General features: G+C 40.3%; 1 protein-coding gene across 5 annotated transcripts in view; it reads right to left on the minus strand.

Moving 5' to 3' along the window:
• MME (membrane metalloendopeptidase) overlaps positions 1-12,826 on the minus strand; it is a 116,855-nt gene extending 104,029 nt beyond the window's left edge. The window contains exons 1-3 of one of the 5 annotated variants that reach the window (XM_061417932.1): positions 12,626-12,826; positions 7,226-7,395; positions 6,486-6,521 (exon numbers count right to left, since the gene is read on the minus strand). In XM_061417932.1, the coding sequence (XP_061273916.1) occupies positions 6,486-6,521; positions 7,226-7,385 (196 nt within the window). In that variant the 5' untranslated portion in view covers positions 7,386-7,395; positions 12,626-12,826. Of the gene's footprint in view, positions 1-6,485; positions 6,522-7,225; positions 7,396-11,894; positions 11,983-12,187; positions 12,207-12,355 lie in introns of those variants that run through there. The other 4 variants (XM_061417968.1, XM_061417949.1, XM_061417958.1 and 1 more) reach the window with 4 other exon arrangements.
• Between the last annotated feature and the right edge of the window lie 3,574 nt (positions 12,827-16,400).

Here is a 16,400-nt window from a genome sequence, read left to right on the forward strand (position 1 = left end):
AAATCTCTCAGGACTGCCACAATTGTGCAGTGTACAACCTGCACACCTGTACGGGTATTCCTGCTGTCTTGAGAACTGGACTGATCATGTATCTGAACTTGGTTTCTCTATCCCCTGGAGAGTTGAGGACCACACCACTAATGTTTGCTTCTATAAACGCCTCAATTCCAAGTTGAGTTTGATGTACTAAAGTCACTGATAAAGTTGCTTACTGTTCTCAGTAAAGTAGCTTGGTTCTTGGTCAAAGAGATATTCATTCTTCTCCTTCTCAGTTTGGATTTAATTATTTCAGGTCTCTGAGAGTCATTTATGTCCTTTAATTCCAAGTTCTAGCACGAGGGGAGGCAATTTGCTTTCAAATACTATATGTACAAGTATAGAGCATTAGAAGTTTGACAGATGCCTAATTTTCTTTAAGGCAACATGGAGAAGTGGTCATGAATACAGGCTCTAGAGCCAAGCTGCCTGGAGTGCAATGCTAGCTCAAGTTTGTTCATCTGTAAAAAGAATGTATGCTGCTGCTGCTGCTGCTGCTGCTGCTAAGTCACTTCAGTCGTGTCCAACTCTGTGCGACCCCATAGACGGCAGCCCACTAGGCTCCCCCATTCCTGGGATTCTCCAGGCAAGAACACTGGAGTGGGTTGCCATTTCCTTCTCCAATGCATGAAAGTGAAAAGTGAAAGTGAAGTCGCTCAGTCGTGTCTGACTCTTTGCAACCCCACAGACTGCAGCCTACCAGGCTCCTCCATCCATGGGATTTTCCAGGCAAGAGTACTGGAGTGGGGTGCCATCACCTTCTCCTAAAAGAATGTATAACGGTACCTAATTCACAAGGTCACTATAAGAATCAAATGTAAACTGCCTGCAACTGGGTCAGACACACAAACAGTCAATAAGTGTTAGCTATTATTATTCTATTTTATTATCTCCTATTTTTACTTTATTAGATTCGATTATTATTCTCCTGTATTATACCTCTCTATTAATCTTTTTAACATTTCTTCCTTATTTTTATATGTTACACACAATTTAGTAATAAAAGACTAGTTTAGCAAGAGACACTGTGTATGCATGTTTAACTCTTCAAAGACAGGCCTCAAATAAAGAAATTATAGAAGGGTATATTACTAGTTCCCTATTGCTGCTACAACAAACTGTCACAAACGCAGTGACTCAACAGAAATGCATTATCTTACGGCTCTGGAGGTCAACAGGGATACATTCCTTCTGGATACGCTAAAAAGAACCATGCCTTTCCTTTTTAAGCTTCTAGAGGCCACACACTTTCTCTGGCTTATGGCTGTATTACTCCAATCTTGGCTTCCTCTGCTTCAGTTCTCACATCTTCCTCTCTGATTCTGACCCTCCTGCTCCCTTCTCCTTATACTGGGTTGGCCAAAAGTTTCATTTGGGGTTTTCTATAAATGGTACCTGAGTGGACATTCTAGCCAACCCAGTAAGAACTCCTGTGATCACATAAGACCATCCAGATAACTCAGGATAATCTCCCTGAGTTATCCTTAACTTAATAATCACATCTGCAAAGCATCCTTTGCCTTATAAGGTAACACATTCACAGGATCCAAGGACAGGAAGTGGACCTCTCTAGGGAAGCATTATTCTGCCTAGTACAAAGAGAAAGCATTAGATGATCTCCTGAGATTATTTAAGCCAGTAGTACTCAACTGGAGATGATTCTGCTGCCCCAAGGAGACTTCTAGCAATGTCTGGAGACATTTTTTGATTGTCACAATTGGGAAATGATGCTGCTAGTCACCTAGTGGTAGAAGCCAGGGATGCTATTAAACATCCTACTGTTCACAGGACAGATCTTTCCACACAGTAAAGAATGATCCAGCCCAAAATGTCAACAGTGATGAAACTGGAAAACCTTGATTTAAAGTTCATGATTCTTTGACATCTCAGTAAGTTTTCAGTGCAGTGGAAGCCAGTTTCAAGATATAGATTTACAGAGACATTTGAGAAATCACATTCAGGCTCTGTAACTCCATGTTTTTTACAACCTTGTATGGTAAATAATATTACTCAGACTTTAAGAGTAGGGTTTTGAACACTGCCATAACTTGTTAAATAGTAGTTGTTTCATTTTAGGTGTGGTGTAAGGCTCTGGCTTTTCCCTGTGGTCATGTATGGATGTGAGAGTTGGACTGTGAAGAAGGCTGAGCACCAAAGAATTGATGCTTTTGAACTGTGGTGTTGGAGAAGGCTCTTGAGAGTCCCTTGGACTGCAAGGAGATCCAACCAGTCCATTCTGAAGGAGATCAGCCCTGGGATTTCTTTGGAAGGAATGATGCTAACGCTGAAACTCCAGTACTTTGGCCACCTCATGTGAAGAGTTGACTCATTGGAAAAGACTCTGATGTTGGGAGGGATTGGGGGCAGGAGGAAAAGGGGACAACAGAGGATGAGATGGCTGGATGGCATCACTGACTCGATGGACACGAGTTTGAGTGAACTCCGGGAGTTTGTGATGGACAGGGAGGCCTGGCGTGCTGTGATTCATGGGGTCGCAAAGAGTCGGACACGACTGAGCAAATGAACTGAACTGAATCTTTGATAGTGATGCAGTTTTTACACAAGCAAGTTAAAGTGTGTATTATAAACATAATTTTTGTGTATATTATAAATACTGGGTTGGCTAAAAAGTTTTTCAGGTTTTTCCATAACAGCTTATGGAAACCCTGAACTAACTTTTGGCCAAACCAATATTTAAATTTATAGAGGTTTAAAGAACAAACACTAAATTTCAAGATGACCCACAGCCTTCTGTAATATTTTATTTTTGCCTTAGTATGGCTTGACCTCCATCCCTTGACTTCATAGGATCAAAGAGAGAAGTATACTTGCCATGACTTTCCCTTCCACGGGGAGAAAGATTTAAGCTACAACCAACTTTTACTTAAACACCATGGGTATCAATACCTAAACATTCCAATGCTCAACAATTTCTGTGCTCAGATTTGAATCTTCCCAACTGCAGATAGTGACTGCAGCCATGAAATTAAGACACTTACTCCTTGGAAGGGAAGTTATGACCAACCTAGATAGCATATTGAAAAGCAGAGACATTACTTTGCCAACAAATGTCCATTTAGGCGAAGGCACCCCACTCCAGTACTCTTGCCTGGAAAATCCCATGGATGGAGGAGCCTGGTGGGCTGCAGTCCATGGGGTCGTGAAGAGTAGGACACGACTGAGCGACTTCACTTTGACTTTTCATTTTCATGTATTGGAGAAGGAAATGGCAACCCACTCCAGTGTTCTTGCCTGGAGAATCCCAGGGATGGGGGAACCTGGTGGGCTGCCGTCTATGGGGTCGCATAGAGTCGGACACGACTGAAGCGACTTAGCAGCAGCAGCAGCAGCATGGTTTTTCTAGTGGTCATGTACGGATGTGAGAGTTGGACTGTAAAGAAAGCTGAGTGCTGAAGAATTGATGCTTTTAAACTGTGGTGTTGGAGAAGACTCTTGAGAGTCCCTTGGACTGCAAGGAGATCCAACCAGTCGATTCTAAAGGAGATCAGCCCTGGGTGTTCTTTGGAAGGAATGATGCTAAAGCTGAAACTCCAGTACTTTGGCCACCTCATATGAAGTGTTGACTCACTGGAAAAGACCCTTTTGCTGGGAGGATTGGCGGCAGGAGGAGAAGGGGACGACAGAGGACGAGATGGCTGGATGGCATCACCAACTCGATGGACGTGAATTTGAGTGAACTCCGGGAGATGTTGATGGACAGGGAGGTCTGGCATGCTGTGATTCATGGGGTTGCAAAGAATTGGACACCACTGAGTGACTGAACTGAACTGGTCTGAACTGAACCTTTTAAAGTAATCTATAGAATTGCTGGTGGGAGACTTTATATTTTTGTCAACATCCTTTTCTCCATCTTTCTTTTCTTTTCCATCCATTCCCCTCTTTCACTTTCTCACTTTTTTTTTCTTTCCAAAATTTCCCCCAGAGTTTTCTTAATCTATAGAAACTTCCAAAACTGACAGTTGTATTTTCTGACACAAAAAATATTTTCTAACCAGTAGAGGACTGTGTGTGTGCATGCGCGTGTGTGTGTGTGTGTATGTGTAAGTGGAGCATGAAAACTCGATCCATAAGTGTAAGTTTCACCATTCTTCCCCCAGGGAGGAATAGTAACTAGGAATACAAATGTATTCTTAACAGCTTGTGAATCAACAAAGCAGAATGAAGAAAAACATACAGCTATTCAGCAATCTTGTTTATCACTGAAGTTATTCCTACTGTATACATTTCTCTGCCAAGATACAGTTCTGTGAGGTATTTTTTACATTTGGTATGATTTCTAAGCTACAATTAAAGGATCCAGTTTAAATACATTTTAATGAGTTAAGCCTGGCAGCCACTATCAAAAAGAGCCAGAGCCTTACCCCTAAACATTAAGTCACGTGTAAGATTTCAGATTCCAAATGTCACATTGCTCATTGGGTTGGTATCACTGAAGAAACCTGCTCAGATCTCTAGGGTACAATCACCTAGATTGTAGGTGATCCTACAAATCCTAGGAATCAAAGGATCTAGTTTCTTCAAAAATAAAATCCAAGAAAAAAAAGTGAGAGGGAAAAAAAGAGTGTCTGAGAGAATCTACAGATTAAGAGACTTAATAGGTCTGTCAAGTGTATTGAAAAACAGAGATAATTAGAAGTCAACACGTAAGTGGGGTTTTTTCAAAACTGAACAGCATGAGCATATCATAGGGAACTGGTAAAGAGAAAGGAGGGATGGGACCCAGGGAGAGGGCAAACAGTAATTCAGACAAACAACTTGAGCATTACCAGCTTTAGCACAGAGACCCTGGATACCACCCAGCCAAGGGACCTGTGTAGCCATTCCCCTGAGGAATAAGGAAACTCTTTGGTTTCTGGGAAGGCTTTTGGATGGGAAGTATGTGTTGTTATGCTGAGGAGCAAATGGCTGGTATCCTAATCAGGTTGCCCTTAAGCTACCCACATCATGTCCCAAAATGTCTATATGGCTAGTGCCCTTAAGATCCAGTGGTTGGGGAAGGGTAAGCAAAAAGAGCACATATACACTCAGGACATTAGACTACAACCTATAATCCCATAGTTTTCCTATCATTATTCTGCACAAATCAGTAAATAACAAAAAACCACATAAGACAGTCCAACAGAAAACGTTTAATTTGTGACAGGTTATTTCTTAGAAGAAATGTAGACACTAGAAAGGAAGTTTAGAACCTCTTGCTAAAGGGCATATATATTATGTCCATATCCAAGGTGTTCACATATCTGCGACCACCTTTCTTCTCTTTGTCAAAATGTTCTTTTTTTCACCACACTCTAATTGATATGACGTCTAAAAGCATCATATACTTCTCTGTTCCCTTTGCTGATTTTTCTTCTCCTTCTACTCTAATTCTTGATGTCCTCTTAATTTCAACCTTATACTTCTCCTTTTAAGAACTCAGCTATTCCCAAGGCTTCAACCATCCCCTCTTGGCTGACAGACCCTAAATCCACTGCATCTTTACTGTCTTACTGTCGATCTTCACTTCGATATTACCCCTGACTTAGACCCAACAGATCTAAATCCACATTAATCACACCACCCCCGAAAACAAACTTACCTAACTTCGTTGTTTCTGTGTGAACTGCCACAGTCGCCCAAGTCCCTTGAGGTTTCATACTTGGTGTCATGTTCAAATTATTCATATCCTTCCTTTAGCAAGTCAGTGCTATTGAGCCATCCAATTGTTTCATTGCTTTTTCATCCCACCGTAGGTAGCCCTCCTCAGTTCACATCTGACTTACAGAAGCAGTCCCTACCTGCCTACTCTCCCTAGCTTCTCACTCAGTCCACCTACCCTAGCATTCCCAGAACCACCTTCCAACTATTGCCTTATTGAGTGATCTGTTTAGGAAAATATCCTTTCCACTCCTACTACAAAATCAGGGCTAAACATGAATTTTCAATGCTCTCTGTAACTTTTATCTATCAAGTCTATACTTTCACTGCTTTTCTACATGATTTATTCCTGTCTTTTCTCCTAGTTTAGAATTTTCTCTTCTGTACTTCCGTTTCCACATCCCAGCCCTGCTTTAAGACCCCTCCCAAATCTCAGTTTCTCTACCTTGCTTATGATCTGCATTGAGAAATTTAAAACTAAATGATACGACGTGTGCCATTTCAATGTGCTGATTTTCTTTCTCCAATTATAAGGCAAGCTTCATAAAGCTAGAGACACAGTTCTCCATCTCTACCCTACCATATACTCTGGGGTTCAAATGAGTGAATTCCTTTTTAGAATGAATAAATTAACTATCTACTACTTAAATGTATTTTTATTTTCTTTGACTATAAATTAGTGATTTATAATAAATAAAAATATACCCAAATATAGAGATATATTAGCCTTTGATTTTTAAATATTTATACATTAATTATAAAACTATTCAATTTAAAAACCATATTCTTACCTGATTTTATGCACTCTGATGACTTGCAAATACCATCTAGAAAAAGGAAGATATATGCATAAATACTTGCAATACATGTTTTCTATTTTCTCCCTACCTTTTCTTCTTTTATAAACTATCAATTAAATAATCAATTCCTTAGAGCAAGAATTAAACCCCAAGTATTATATACCACTGACAGAAGTTAGAAGAAAATAAAGAGGAATAAAATAAGCAAATCCTACATTTTTAAATGAAGAGAATGTATTTCTTATATCATCTCTGTCCCCTAAGCCCTTAGTACTATTAAATTGAAATATCAGTTGTTTTAGTCTGATAACCATACCATTTTTTTTCCCATTTGTGAAAAACTTTTAAGACTCAAATTATACCTCTTAAATTCTCGTAAAGCTGTTTAGAATTTCAATGACACAACAAAAGTTGACCAAATGAAGTTGGTTTTAAAATTGTGAACATTGTCATCATGTAAAATTATACATTAGAATCTTCATCAAATAAGTATGAGTGCACTAACTATACTTGGCAATTAATAACTTAGTTCAAGCATAAAAAAACATTGTACTTTAGTCAAAGTTAATTGCTCTGGCATATTGATATTACATTTTATAAATGAATCTTTATATCACACAGTCTTTAAGTGTCTCTCTCCTTAACCTATTGTTTAATAGATGGGGAAAGTCTAGGATAAAGACTTCACTCTCTTCTGCATGTTTGTGGGCATGAGTGTGGGAATAACTCACCATCATAGGTTGCATAGAGAGCTATCATTGTCACTGCAATGATGGTGAGCAGCAGGACGAGGACGGAGAGGCTGATCTCCAATGGGGTCCATCTCTGTTTCTTCTTTGGCTTTGGTGTGTTGATATCAGTTATATCCATCTGACTTTCTGATCTGCCCATTACCTAAAATCTGCAAAAAACTGTTTCTTAATTTTTAAAAACTAGTCATAACAAATAAATAGATAAAACGAAGAGATCTATACACAATTTTCTAAATGCCTAACGTGGCTGAATAAAAGTAAAACGCTGCTGCTGCTGCTAAGTCGCTTCAGTCGTGTCTGACTCTGTGCGACCCCATAGATGGCAGCCCTCCAGGCTCCGCTGTCCCTGGGATTCTCCAGGCAAGAACACTGGAGTGGGTTGCCATTTCCTTCTCCAATGCATGAAAGTGAAGAGTGAAAGTGAAGTCACTCAGTCGTGTCAGACTCTTAGCGACCCCATGGACTGCAGCCCACTAGGCTCCTCCGTCCATGGGATTCTCCAGGCAAGAGTAATGGAGTGGGTTGCCATTGCTTTCTTCAGTAAAAGGCTAACTCAGTATAAAATTAGAAATAGAAGTTTTTTTGCTGAAAGTCAAAATTTTGATTCTGAAAGCAAGGAGTATATAGTCATATAAATTAGACAGATCCTGGCCACAATCTTTCGGGTTTTTTGACATATCACTAAAGATCCAAGCAAAATTAGACAAGGAAAGTTGCTTAAATACTCACATAGAATTTTTTCAGCGGTTCATAAGCAAGTAACTTCTGTACCATTAAGGAAATTTTTAAACTCACCCTTCTGAACTTTGGACAACATCAAAGGTGAATTTTATATCTTGTTCCACTGTCTTCTTTTACAAGCTTGGAAATCAACATCTAATACTTTGTGGTTTTGACTAAATAATAATTTGAAATGTGAATAAAGATAAAAACAAAAATGAACAAACATATGTGGTAGTTTTTTTTTCAGTCTTAAAAAGTCTTTTATTTTTACAGTTCCAAATTACAACTGCTAACATGAGTATCTATTAACTAGTTAGACCGTCTTGGAGATGGTCATTCACTGGACCAAAAGTCATGGTTTACAACCTGGGATGAGAGGTATTAACCACAATCACAGCTTCCTTGTGCAACTAAAGAAGGAAAAAATATGATTAAAAAAAATTCAACCTTGCAGGTCAAGATAACAAGATACTTACTTAACTTGTTTTTAAATTACTAATATTAATACTTCTACTAATAATAGGTGACATTTATTACTTCCCCTGTGTCATTCATAGTTCTTAGTGCTTTGCATGTGCTTATTCTCTGAATCTTTGTGAATTGGATTTTAATATTCCAGTTCTATACCTTAGGAAAGTGGGGCAAAGAAAAACCAGGTAACTTGCCCAGAGCTACACAACTAAGAATACATTTACAATGAATACATTTCAAAGAACACAATTACAAAGAATACATTTTGAAATAAAATTGAATCATCATAGAAAGATAGCTACTTTAAACCTTATTGCAAAAAAAAAAATAAAATAAACCTTATTGCAGAAGTCCAGGGGGTAAAATTAAAGGGATATAAGCCTAAATATTAAATTTCATTATGTTTCTTTTAGAGGCCTAGTGACTCTTGATCAGCCATTTACCAAAGCTTAGAACAGACAACTTCAATTTTCCTGGCTGATTGTAGAAAAAAGGATCGTAAACTAACAGATTAACTGTTTATAGCCTGATGCAAATTAAGCATATAATTTAGTTCCCAGATGAAATGACTGCTCAGAGATGCTCTTACTGTTAGAAATCTTTGTAATCTTCTGAGTGTGTTTTGTGGAAACTGAGGCACAGGATAAAGTAGATAAGGATTCTATGTTTAAAGGAAGGCCTGGATGATCCAGCAGATAACTAGGAATTTAATATGCCTAGTGAGTTATTACTAAGTGAACCACAACTGGACTTGAAATTTCTGGATACATATTTTTAAGTATGCTGTCCCCTTGATTACATGAGGCTATAACCAAGGACAGACTATCAAATAAAAATATTTTATTAGACCATGAAAACCGGGTCTACTCAATAAAAACGGAATGTAATGTACCTGAATGTTAAAATGTCTTAATGGTTATGTAACTCATGTTACCATAACATGAGGCTTCATCTCACAGCCTCTTTCTTGGGTTACGATATGGAATTGCACTGATAGTAGTCCTTGGAGTTTTAACAGGGGAGGTAGGTGGGGAAAGAAAATGGGCGACAAAGTGAACACTTGTATGCTGTACAGAAAGATAAACAATAAAAAGAATAATTTTCCCACTTCTCCCAGATGAATTCAAGACTGACTTCAAAAACATCTTAATATTAATCACATTTACTTGAGTATTTCCCTTTCCTGAATATTTCTCTCCCTTCTCTAATAATAGTTCAGAAGACAATTTAGAGAAACATTCTCTGATACATTATGACCCACTTCTCTTTTTAGTTCCTTCTTAGAAACGTCGGTTTCTCTAGCAAAACTTAGGGCCAGGAACCAGGGCAGCCATGGGGTTAAATTAAAGGTGCTCTTTGGCGCCACCAGGCTTCCACTATACAGGAAAACTAGTAGGCATGTGTATCTTTCTGTCTTCTGGGATACTTTTCCCAGGTTTCTCCTCCTTACCCATGAGATTGGGGTACTGAAGCAGTTGAGCTCTTAATGGTTCTGCACCTAAGGCAGCAGAAATTGTTACAGGGGTAAATGAAGGCCGTGACTGAGGCTGTTTAGTCCTTCTACCTGCATCAAAAGAATATCATTTTTTAACTACATGCTAACCCCTGGGATTTCTTTGGAAGGAATGATGCTAAAGCTGAAACTCCAGTACTTTGGCCACCTCATGTGAAGAGTTGACTCATTGGAAAAGACTCTGATGCTGGGAGGGACTGGGGGCAGGAGAAGGGGATGACAGCGGATGAGATGGCTGGATGGCATCACTGACTCGATAGGCGTGAGTCTGAGTGAACTCTGGGAGTTGGTGATGGACAGGGAGGCCTGGCGTGCTGCGATTCATGGGGTCGCAAAGAGTCGGACACGACTGAGCGACTGAACTGAACTGAACTCTCCATCTGCCCTCTTGTAAACGCCCAGTAAATTTGCAATCTTTGCTCCTAAGACACATTTTTCAACAGCACTTAGCAAAGCAAAAAGGAGGCAGGCATGTTTAACCACCTAATCAACTTTGTCATTCATTTCCAGTCAATTCCAGTGGATTCACTATTTTCTTATATGAAAATAAGTGTCAATATCTTGAATTTCAGGAAGAAACTTACCACCATCTCTCAGATACTTAGATACCCAATGCAATCACACCCAACCCGTTTTAGAGAGGGGTAAAGGAGGCAATTATACAAAAGAATATAAAAATTATATAGTTGATACTTTTAGTCCCATATAAAGCAGGATATGCCAAAACATATCCACATCCTTAAAGTATTTCACCTCAATTGGAGATGTGTTGGCAAGTTCAAGCAAAAAAGTAGATACTTCTACGAGAAGAGAAATAGAATGTCTAACCTAACAAACTGCAGACTTCAGACAACATCTCCAAAAGAAAAAAATGATTATTTTGCCTAGGTAGAAACTGAGTTTCAAAGCAATATAAAGTAGCAATTTTTATGCCAGTTGAGCATACACATTACTTTTATCACATCATCAAAGAATCCAGAGGGTAACTGGTTTGTTAAAAAGAAGTCTGTAAATCCAAGCAATGTTCATCTTCACAGTACATTAACATTTTTCTACTAGTCCCTGAGGTTAATCTATGCAATTACAGTTTGTATTATGGAAACTGAGGCATAGAAAGCAAGAGAAACAGGTTCCACCTGTAGGGGAGTATAATCTGCAAAAACACTGAACCACTATGCTATATGCCTGAAACTGACACATATAAATCAACTATACTTATGTTCAAAAAAAGATGGTAATGGGTCCCATATTTAGAGGGCAGCACATATACTAGAGGGTAGCTGCAGATCTGAGGAGGCACATATGCTAGAGAAATCACCTCCTTGTTTGCTCAGACATTAACTTGAAGGTATTTCCAGGATCTATGAATAATATACGGAGTTCTGAGCACAAAGTCCCAACCACATTACTCCCATGTGCAGTATAGCAGCTATACAACAAAAGACACAGCGTGGAGCGCAAGAAACTGTGGGACAATATTTCTGTAAGTGCTGAAACCCACCAATAATGCAAGGTAGATGGCTTCATAGCCGATTTGCGGATTAGCAACTTCCAAATGCTGACACTGCAAATCAAGGTACTACTTTTCAGTTTAATAAAATTACTATTTGCATCGTATATTGGGGAGGAATAGGCTTGATCAGGCGGCTAAAGAGAACAGTTCAGTTGCAATTACCCTTTTGTTCGAATAATACAAACTGGTTGAGACCGATTAAGGAAACTTTCATCTGCTAAAGAACTACCCACCCACTCCCACCAACCAACCCTCGAGAGATTTAAGCACTCTATCAGCATAAATTATGTAAGAGGAAACTAAGGTTCAAAGCAAGATGAAGAGGTGGGATAATAAAAAGATCTTCAGGTTAGGGAAAGTAAAAATAGAAAAGTGAGCTACAAAAAGGAAGAAAATCTGACAGAAACCAAAATGAAAACAAACCTTACTTTAAATATACAATAACACTGTCTGTCCAGCGGAATGGCAAATGCCCAGTCCCCAAATCAGCCCCGCTGCAATCTGGTACCGCTGAACTCAGTAACCAGACCTAACTCTCCGAGGAAGAGGCTGCAAGAAAGCTATGGAAATGAACCTGAAGAGTCGACCTCACATCACTTGCAGAGCCCTCCTCCAGGTTACCCTCTCTGCCCTGGTCCCTCACTCTTTAAGTCTGTTTCGGCTTTTCCCAGGGCACGCCTCCCTCGCCCGCAGGGTCGCGGGCGCTCTGATCGCGCCGGACCTGAGTCGTCAACCCGGTTCCGGGCACCTCCCGGGCAGCCGCGCCCCGCGGCCAGCTCTGCCCTCCAGCTGTCGTCCCAACAGCTCCCACCGCCCCAGGGGAGATCTCACGCCCTTTGGACCCATCTCCCTCAGCTCCCAGGTGCCCGCTCGCTCTCCCGGGACTCACCCGTGGGATTCGGGGGAAGTTGGCGGCTGCTGAGCAGACACATCCCCGACCAATGAGCGCACGGGGCCGGCGGCCGGCGGGGAGTCCCGCAGAGCGCGGGTGGGTAGGTGCGTCCGCCCAGGCGCGCCCGGAGCAGCGCGGGCTCCCGGCAGCTGGTGGCAGCGCAGAGCCCAGGCCGGACTCCAGGGAGGTTCCGGGCCCGCCTCGGCCGGGGCCCCGGGGGCCACGGGGAACCAGGGCATCTCCTGACCCGCATCCGGAGAGACTCACCGTGGCCTCTCAGCAGATCCCGCGCCGGGAGTTGGGCGGCTGCTCCCGCCTGCGCTGGGTCCAGCTTCGCCACTCGCACATCTCCGCGCCCCGCGCGTCTGGGCGCTCTCACCCCCCACCCCCCACCCCGCCTCGCTACTGCAGGACCAGCGAGAGGAGCAGTTCCCTGAGTGACCTGAAGGTTTCCTCTAAGTCTCCCAAATCCTGCCACATCCTGTGATGGGGCCAGGGCTCCGGGCTAGGGGTATGAGAAAGTCCTCCCCACTCGTCCCCTACCTCACCCTTCTCAAAAGGTCTTTGCCAAACATTCTTGGAATTGCTTAGCTTCTGGGCTTTCAAGAAAACAATACATTGCTTCTTCGAGATTCTGTTGTGCTGATAAAGGTTCTATTTCTCTTCCTAATGGACCTGAGACAAAAACAATTCTCCTCACACTCCCTTTTTCTCGTTCCCATCAGCGAAGCTTCCTTCCTTTCTCATTTTTTCTTTATTTTCTTTCCCTCCTTCATTTATGTGTTTTCTTTCGTTCTTTTCTTTCAATCCCTCGCTCCCTTTATTCCTTCTCTCCTTCTGTTCCTTTTCCTCCCTTCCTCTTTCCTTACCCTCTCGTCTCTTTCTTCCCTTCCTTTCTTTTTCTTGGGGATGTCCAGAGCTACAATCTGTAGTGAAACTCTCCACTTCCATCTTCTGACTAGGGAATCTTGTAATGTGCATACCTGGGGGGCTGGAATGGGGAGTGAGAAAAAGAAACTCAAGTGTGTCTGCTCTACCTATTAAAATTAGCTATATAAAATAAAAAAAAATTTTTTTTAATTAGCTATAATGTATCTGCTGGACCCTCATCATTTTAATGCAGTCAAGCAACATACCATTTTCATGTAAGACATGTGATTCCTTTTCAAGGGCACAAAAAACAGTTTAGCTTAGAAGAACTAAACCTCTTCTAATTTCGTTTTTTTTTAATTTTTTGCTTCAATAATTTTTGGTTCAGTTAATCAATGCCAGGTACATAGGTAGCTTTAACATCGATGTCTTTTTCCTTATATGTTTGTCAACATATGTACACACATATACACACATGACACATCCTGGGGTATTCATACTGGAATTCAGGTTGCGTTTTCCTGCATTTCCCGTTACTGTTTTTAACATCACAATGACTCAGTGCTTGTGAGAAGTCCCTTTGCATTAACAAATTTTGAATCTTTCTCATAACAAAGAAAGCTGAAAAGCTAAGAGAAAAAGTGATACTTGCTAATGAAAGGGCAAATGGGATACAATGGAGAGACATTAAGAAAAAGAACAATCATTGTATAATTAGATTATATAGCAAAATCAAAAGTACTCTCCTCAAACCTCTGTTCTCTCCTCTTTCTAGATGCATGGTGCAGACACTACTTAATCCTTACAATATTACAATATGAATGTAATTACCCCACAAATAAGCATAAGGAACTCAGCTCAGGAATTTGAACCCAGTTCATTTTGACTCAAATAAGTTACTCTTATTCTCACTTTACAGAAAAGAGTGAAACATAGAAAGGTGATTTACTCAATCTGTGAGAAATCTAGATTTTTCTAACACTCTAGTACTTAATTTTTATTACTTTTCAGCTAAATCATCAGAATGTTATTTCAACCTTATGTAATTAACAATAAATTAAAATGAGCTAGAAAAGTCTTTTTTTTTTTTTTTAACGTAGTCAGTCCTCAGCTTCTTCATAAGGAGCCATGTACGTTAAAAGTTTAATACATTTCTTCTGATTAATATGTGATGAAAGTTGGTGGTGGAGGGGGAATACCTTGGCCAGAATAATCACCAAGTTTGCATATCAACAGGAAATTTAAGTAAAACTCAGTCCTGGTCCTAACATTTTTATTTGAATTTTTCAAGCTAGGTTCTGTTTTCAAATTTGCACAAAACTTTTAAAAAGAAAATTTTCCTTTGGAAGGTAATATTTATCCTTGCAGTTCAGGAATATCTTATTTCTGGTAGAAACAAAGATGGTCTGATTTGTTTATAGTGCCTCTGAACTTAGAGTTGAAACATAAAAACAAAGCTAATTCATTTAAATTGTCTTAAAAATTAAGATTTGTTAATGAAAACTTTTCAGACTATTCTAAACAGAGCATATGTCATAGATTTAAGTCTATTCAATTGCAATTAAAAAAAAACTGCAGGAATCCAATTCAAAATTCACTTTTGATAAGGTTGTTTCATAGAGAAAAAGACTGGATATATTGTATACAGTTAACAACCAAAAAAAGTGCCAAGTTATTTTTAGAATGAGACTTCTAGCTGTTGGTCAAGTGTGTGTTTCCTACAAGAAAGCTTAATCTCATTAAAGTTCCCCAGAAATTTAAGGGTTATATCAAAAATGCCAAATGTCTTCCTAGACAGAGGTTAAACTGGGAAGATTTCTTTTATAATAGATCTAATAAAGAGTCAGGGGCTTCCCTTGTAGCTCAGTTGGTAAAGAATCTGCCTGCAGTGCAGGAGACCCAGGTTCGATCCCTGGGTTGGGAAGATCCCCTGGAGAAGGAAATGGCAGCCCACTCCAGTATCCTTGCCTGGAAAATCTCATGGACAGAGGAGCCTGGTGGGCTGCAGTCCATGGGGTCGCAAAGAGTCGGGCACGACTGAACGACTAACACTAACTAATAAAAGAGTCGCTAGATAAGGAAACTCAGAAAACCGAGGTTTGTAGAGGTTTTCCAAAGTCAGGTAGTTTGGTGAGTTACAGAGATGGAGGAGAAGATTTTAGGGAACTGTTGGCCAGGCATGAGTTGCTGCACAACAGGAGGTCATGATAAGGAACACTATGCTGCTGCTAAAAACTAACAGAGAATTTAGGAGGGGTCAAAAAGAGGTGAGAGATACCATCCCCTGATATGTCTTGTAAGACTAATTGGGAGAATTTGGGAAGGGACAAAAGGAGGGAGGGGATGCCAGCCCATAATATGTTCTGCCAACCTTCCAGAAGCCCTTGTGCTGGAAACCACTTTAATTAACAGATGTGTGCACTGCCAGGAAGGGTCTTGAATCATTTTGCAGGGGCAAAATGATTGGCCAGAGGCAACCCAGAAAGCAAACCCCATCACCATAAAACCTAAGACTGCAAGCCTCATGACAGCACAGTTCTCTTGAGTTCCCTTACTCTCCTGCTTTCCACCTCGTGCCTATTCCCAATATATTCTTTTGCTTTGTTAGCATGTGTTTCTCCTCAGACAATTCATTTCTGAGTGGTAGACAAGAGCTCACTCTCGGACCCTGGAAGGGGTACTGTTTTGGTAACAAAAGTAGTCCTCCCGGCTGCTATGCATAAGTTATTAAGAGTGGAACGCAAGTTCTAGAAGGATGCAGAGTAGACCCTTCAAAGCTGTCCTTGTATGCAACACTTACAAATTCTTGATATTTTTTAAAGGCCCTTTAAGTGCACCACTGAGCTAGCAAGAAATGGAAGGAAAATCTGAAAAGCCAAAAGCTAGGAATCCAGAAAGGCATTTGAGTGATGAAAGTGGTGCTGCCCTGGTGACATTTACCTATCTCAGGAGGTCTTATCAAACCCAGGTGATCTAGAGCTTCAATTTTAACAAAATCTTACAAAACCTCCTTACAAAACCTAGTCCAGAACAAGGTGAAAGCCAGGTCAGATTCCTACATAAAGTCGAGATGACTAAAAAGGAACATCTGCAGTGAAAAAGGTGAACTAGAAAAAAAGAAAAAAACTCAAATCCCACTTTCACTCTTTCCTACTCCCTAAACATAAATACA

The sequence above is a fragment of the Bos javanicus genome, chromosome 1 (genome assembly GCF_032452875.1).
Source record: "Bos javanicus breed banteng chromosome 1, ARS-OSU_banteng_1.0, whole genome shotgun sequence".
NCBI classification, from domain to species: domain Eukaryota; kingdom Metazoa; phylum Chordata; class Mammalia; order Artiodactyla; family Bovidae; genus Bos; species Bos javanicus.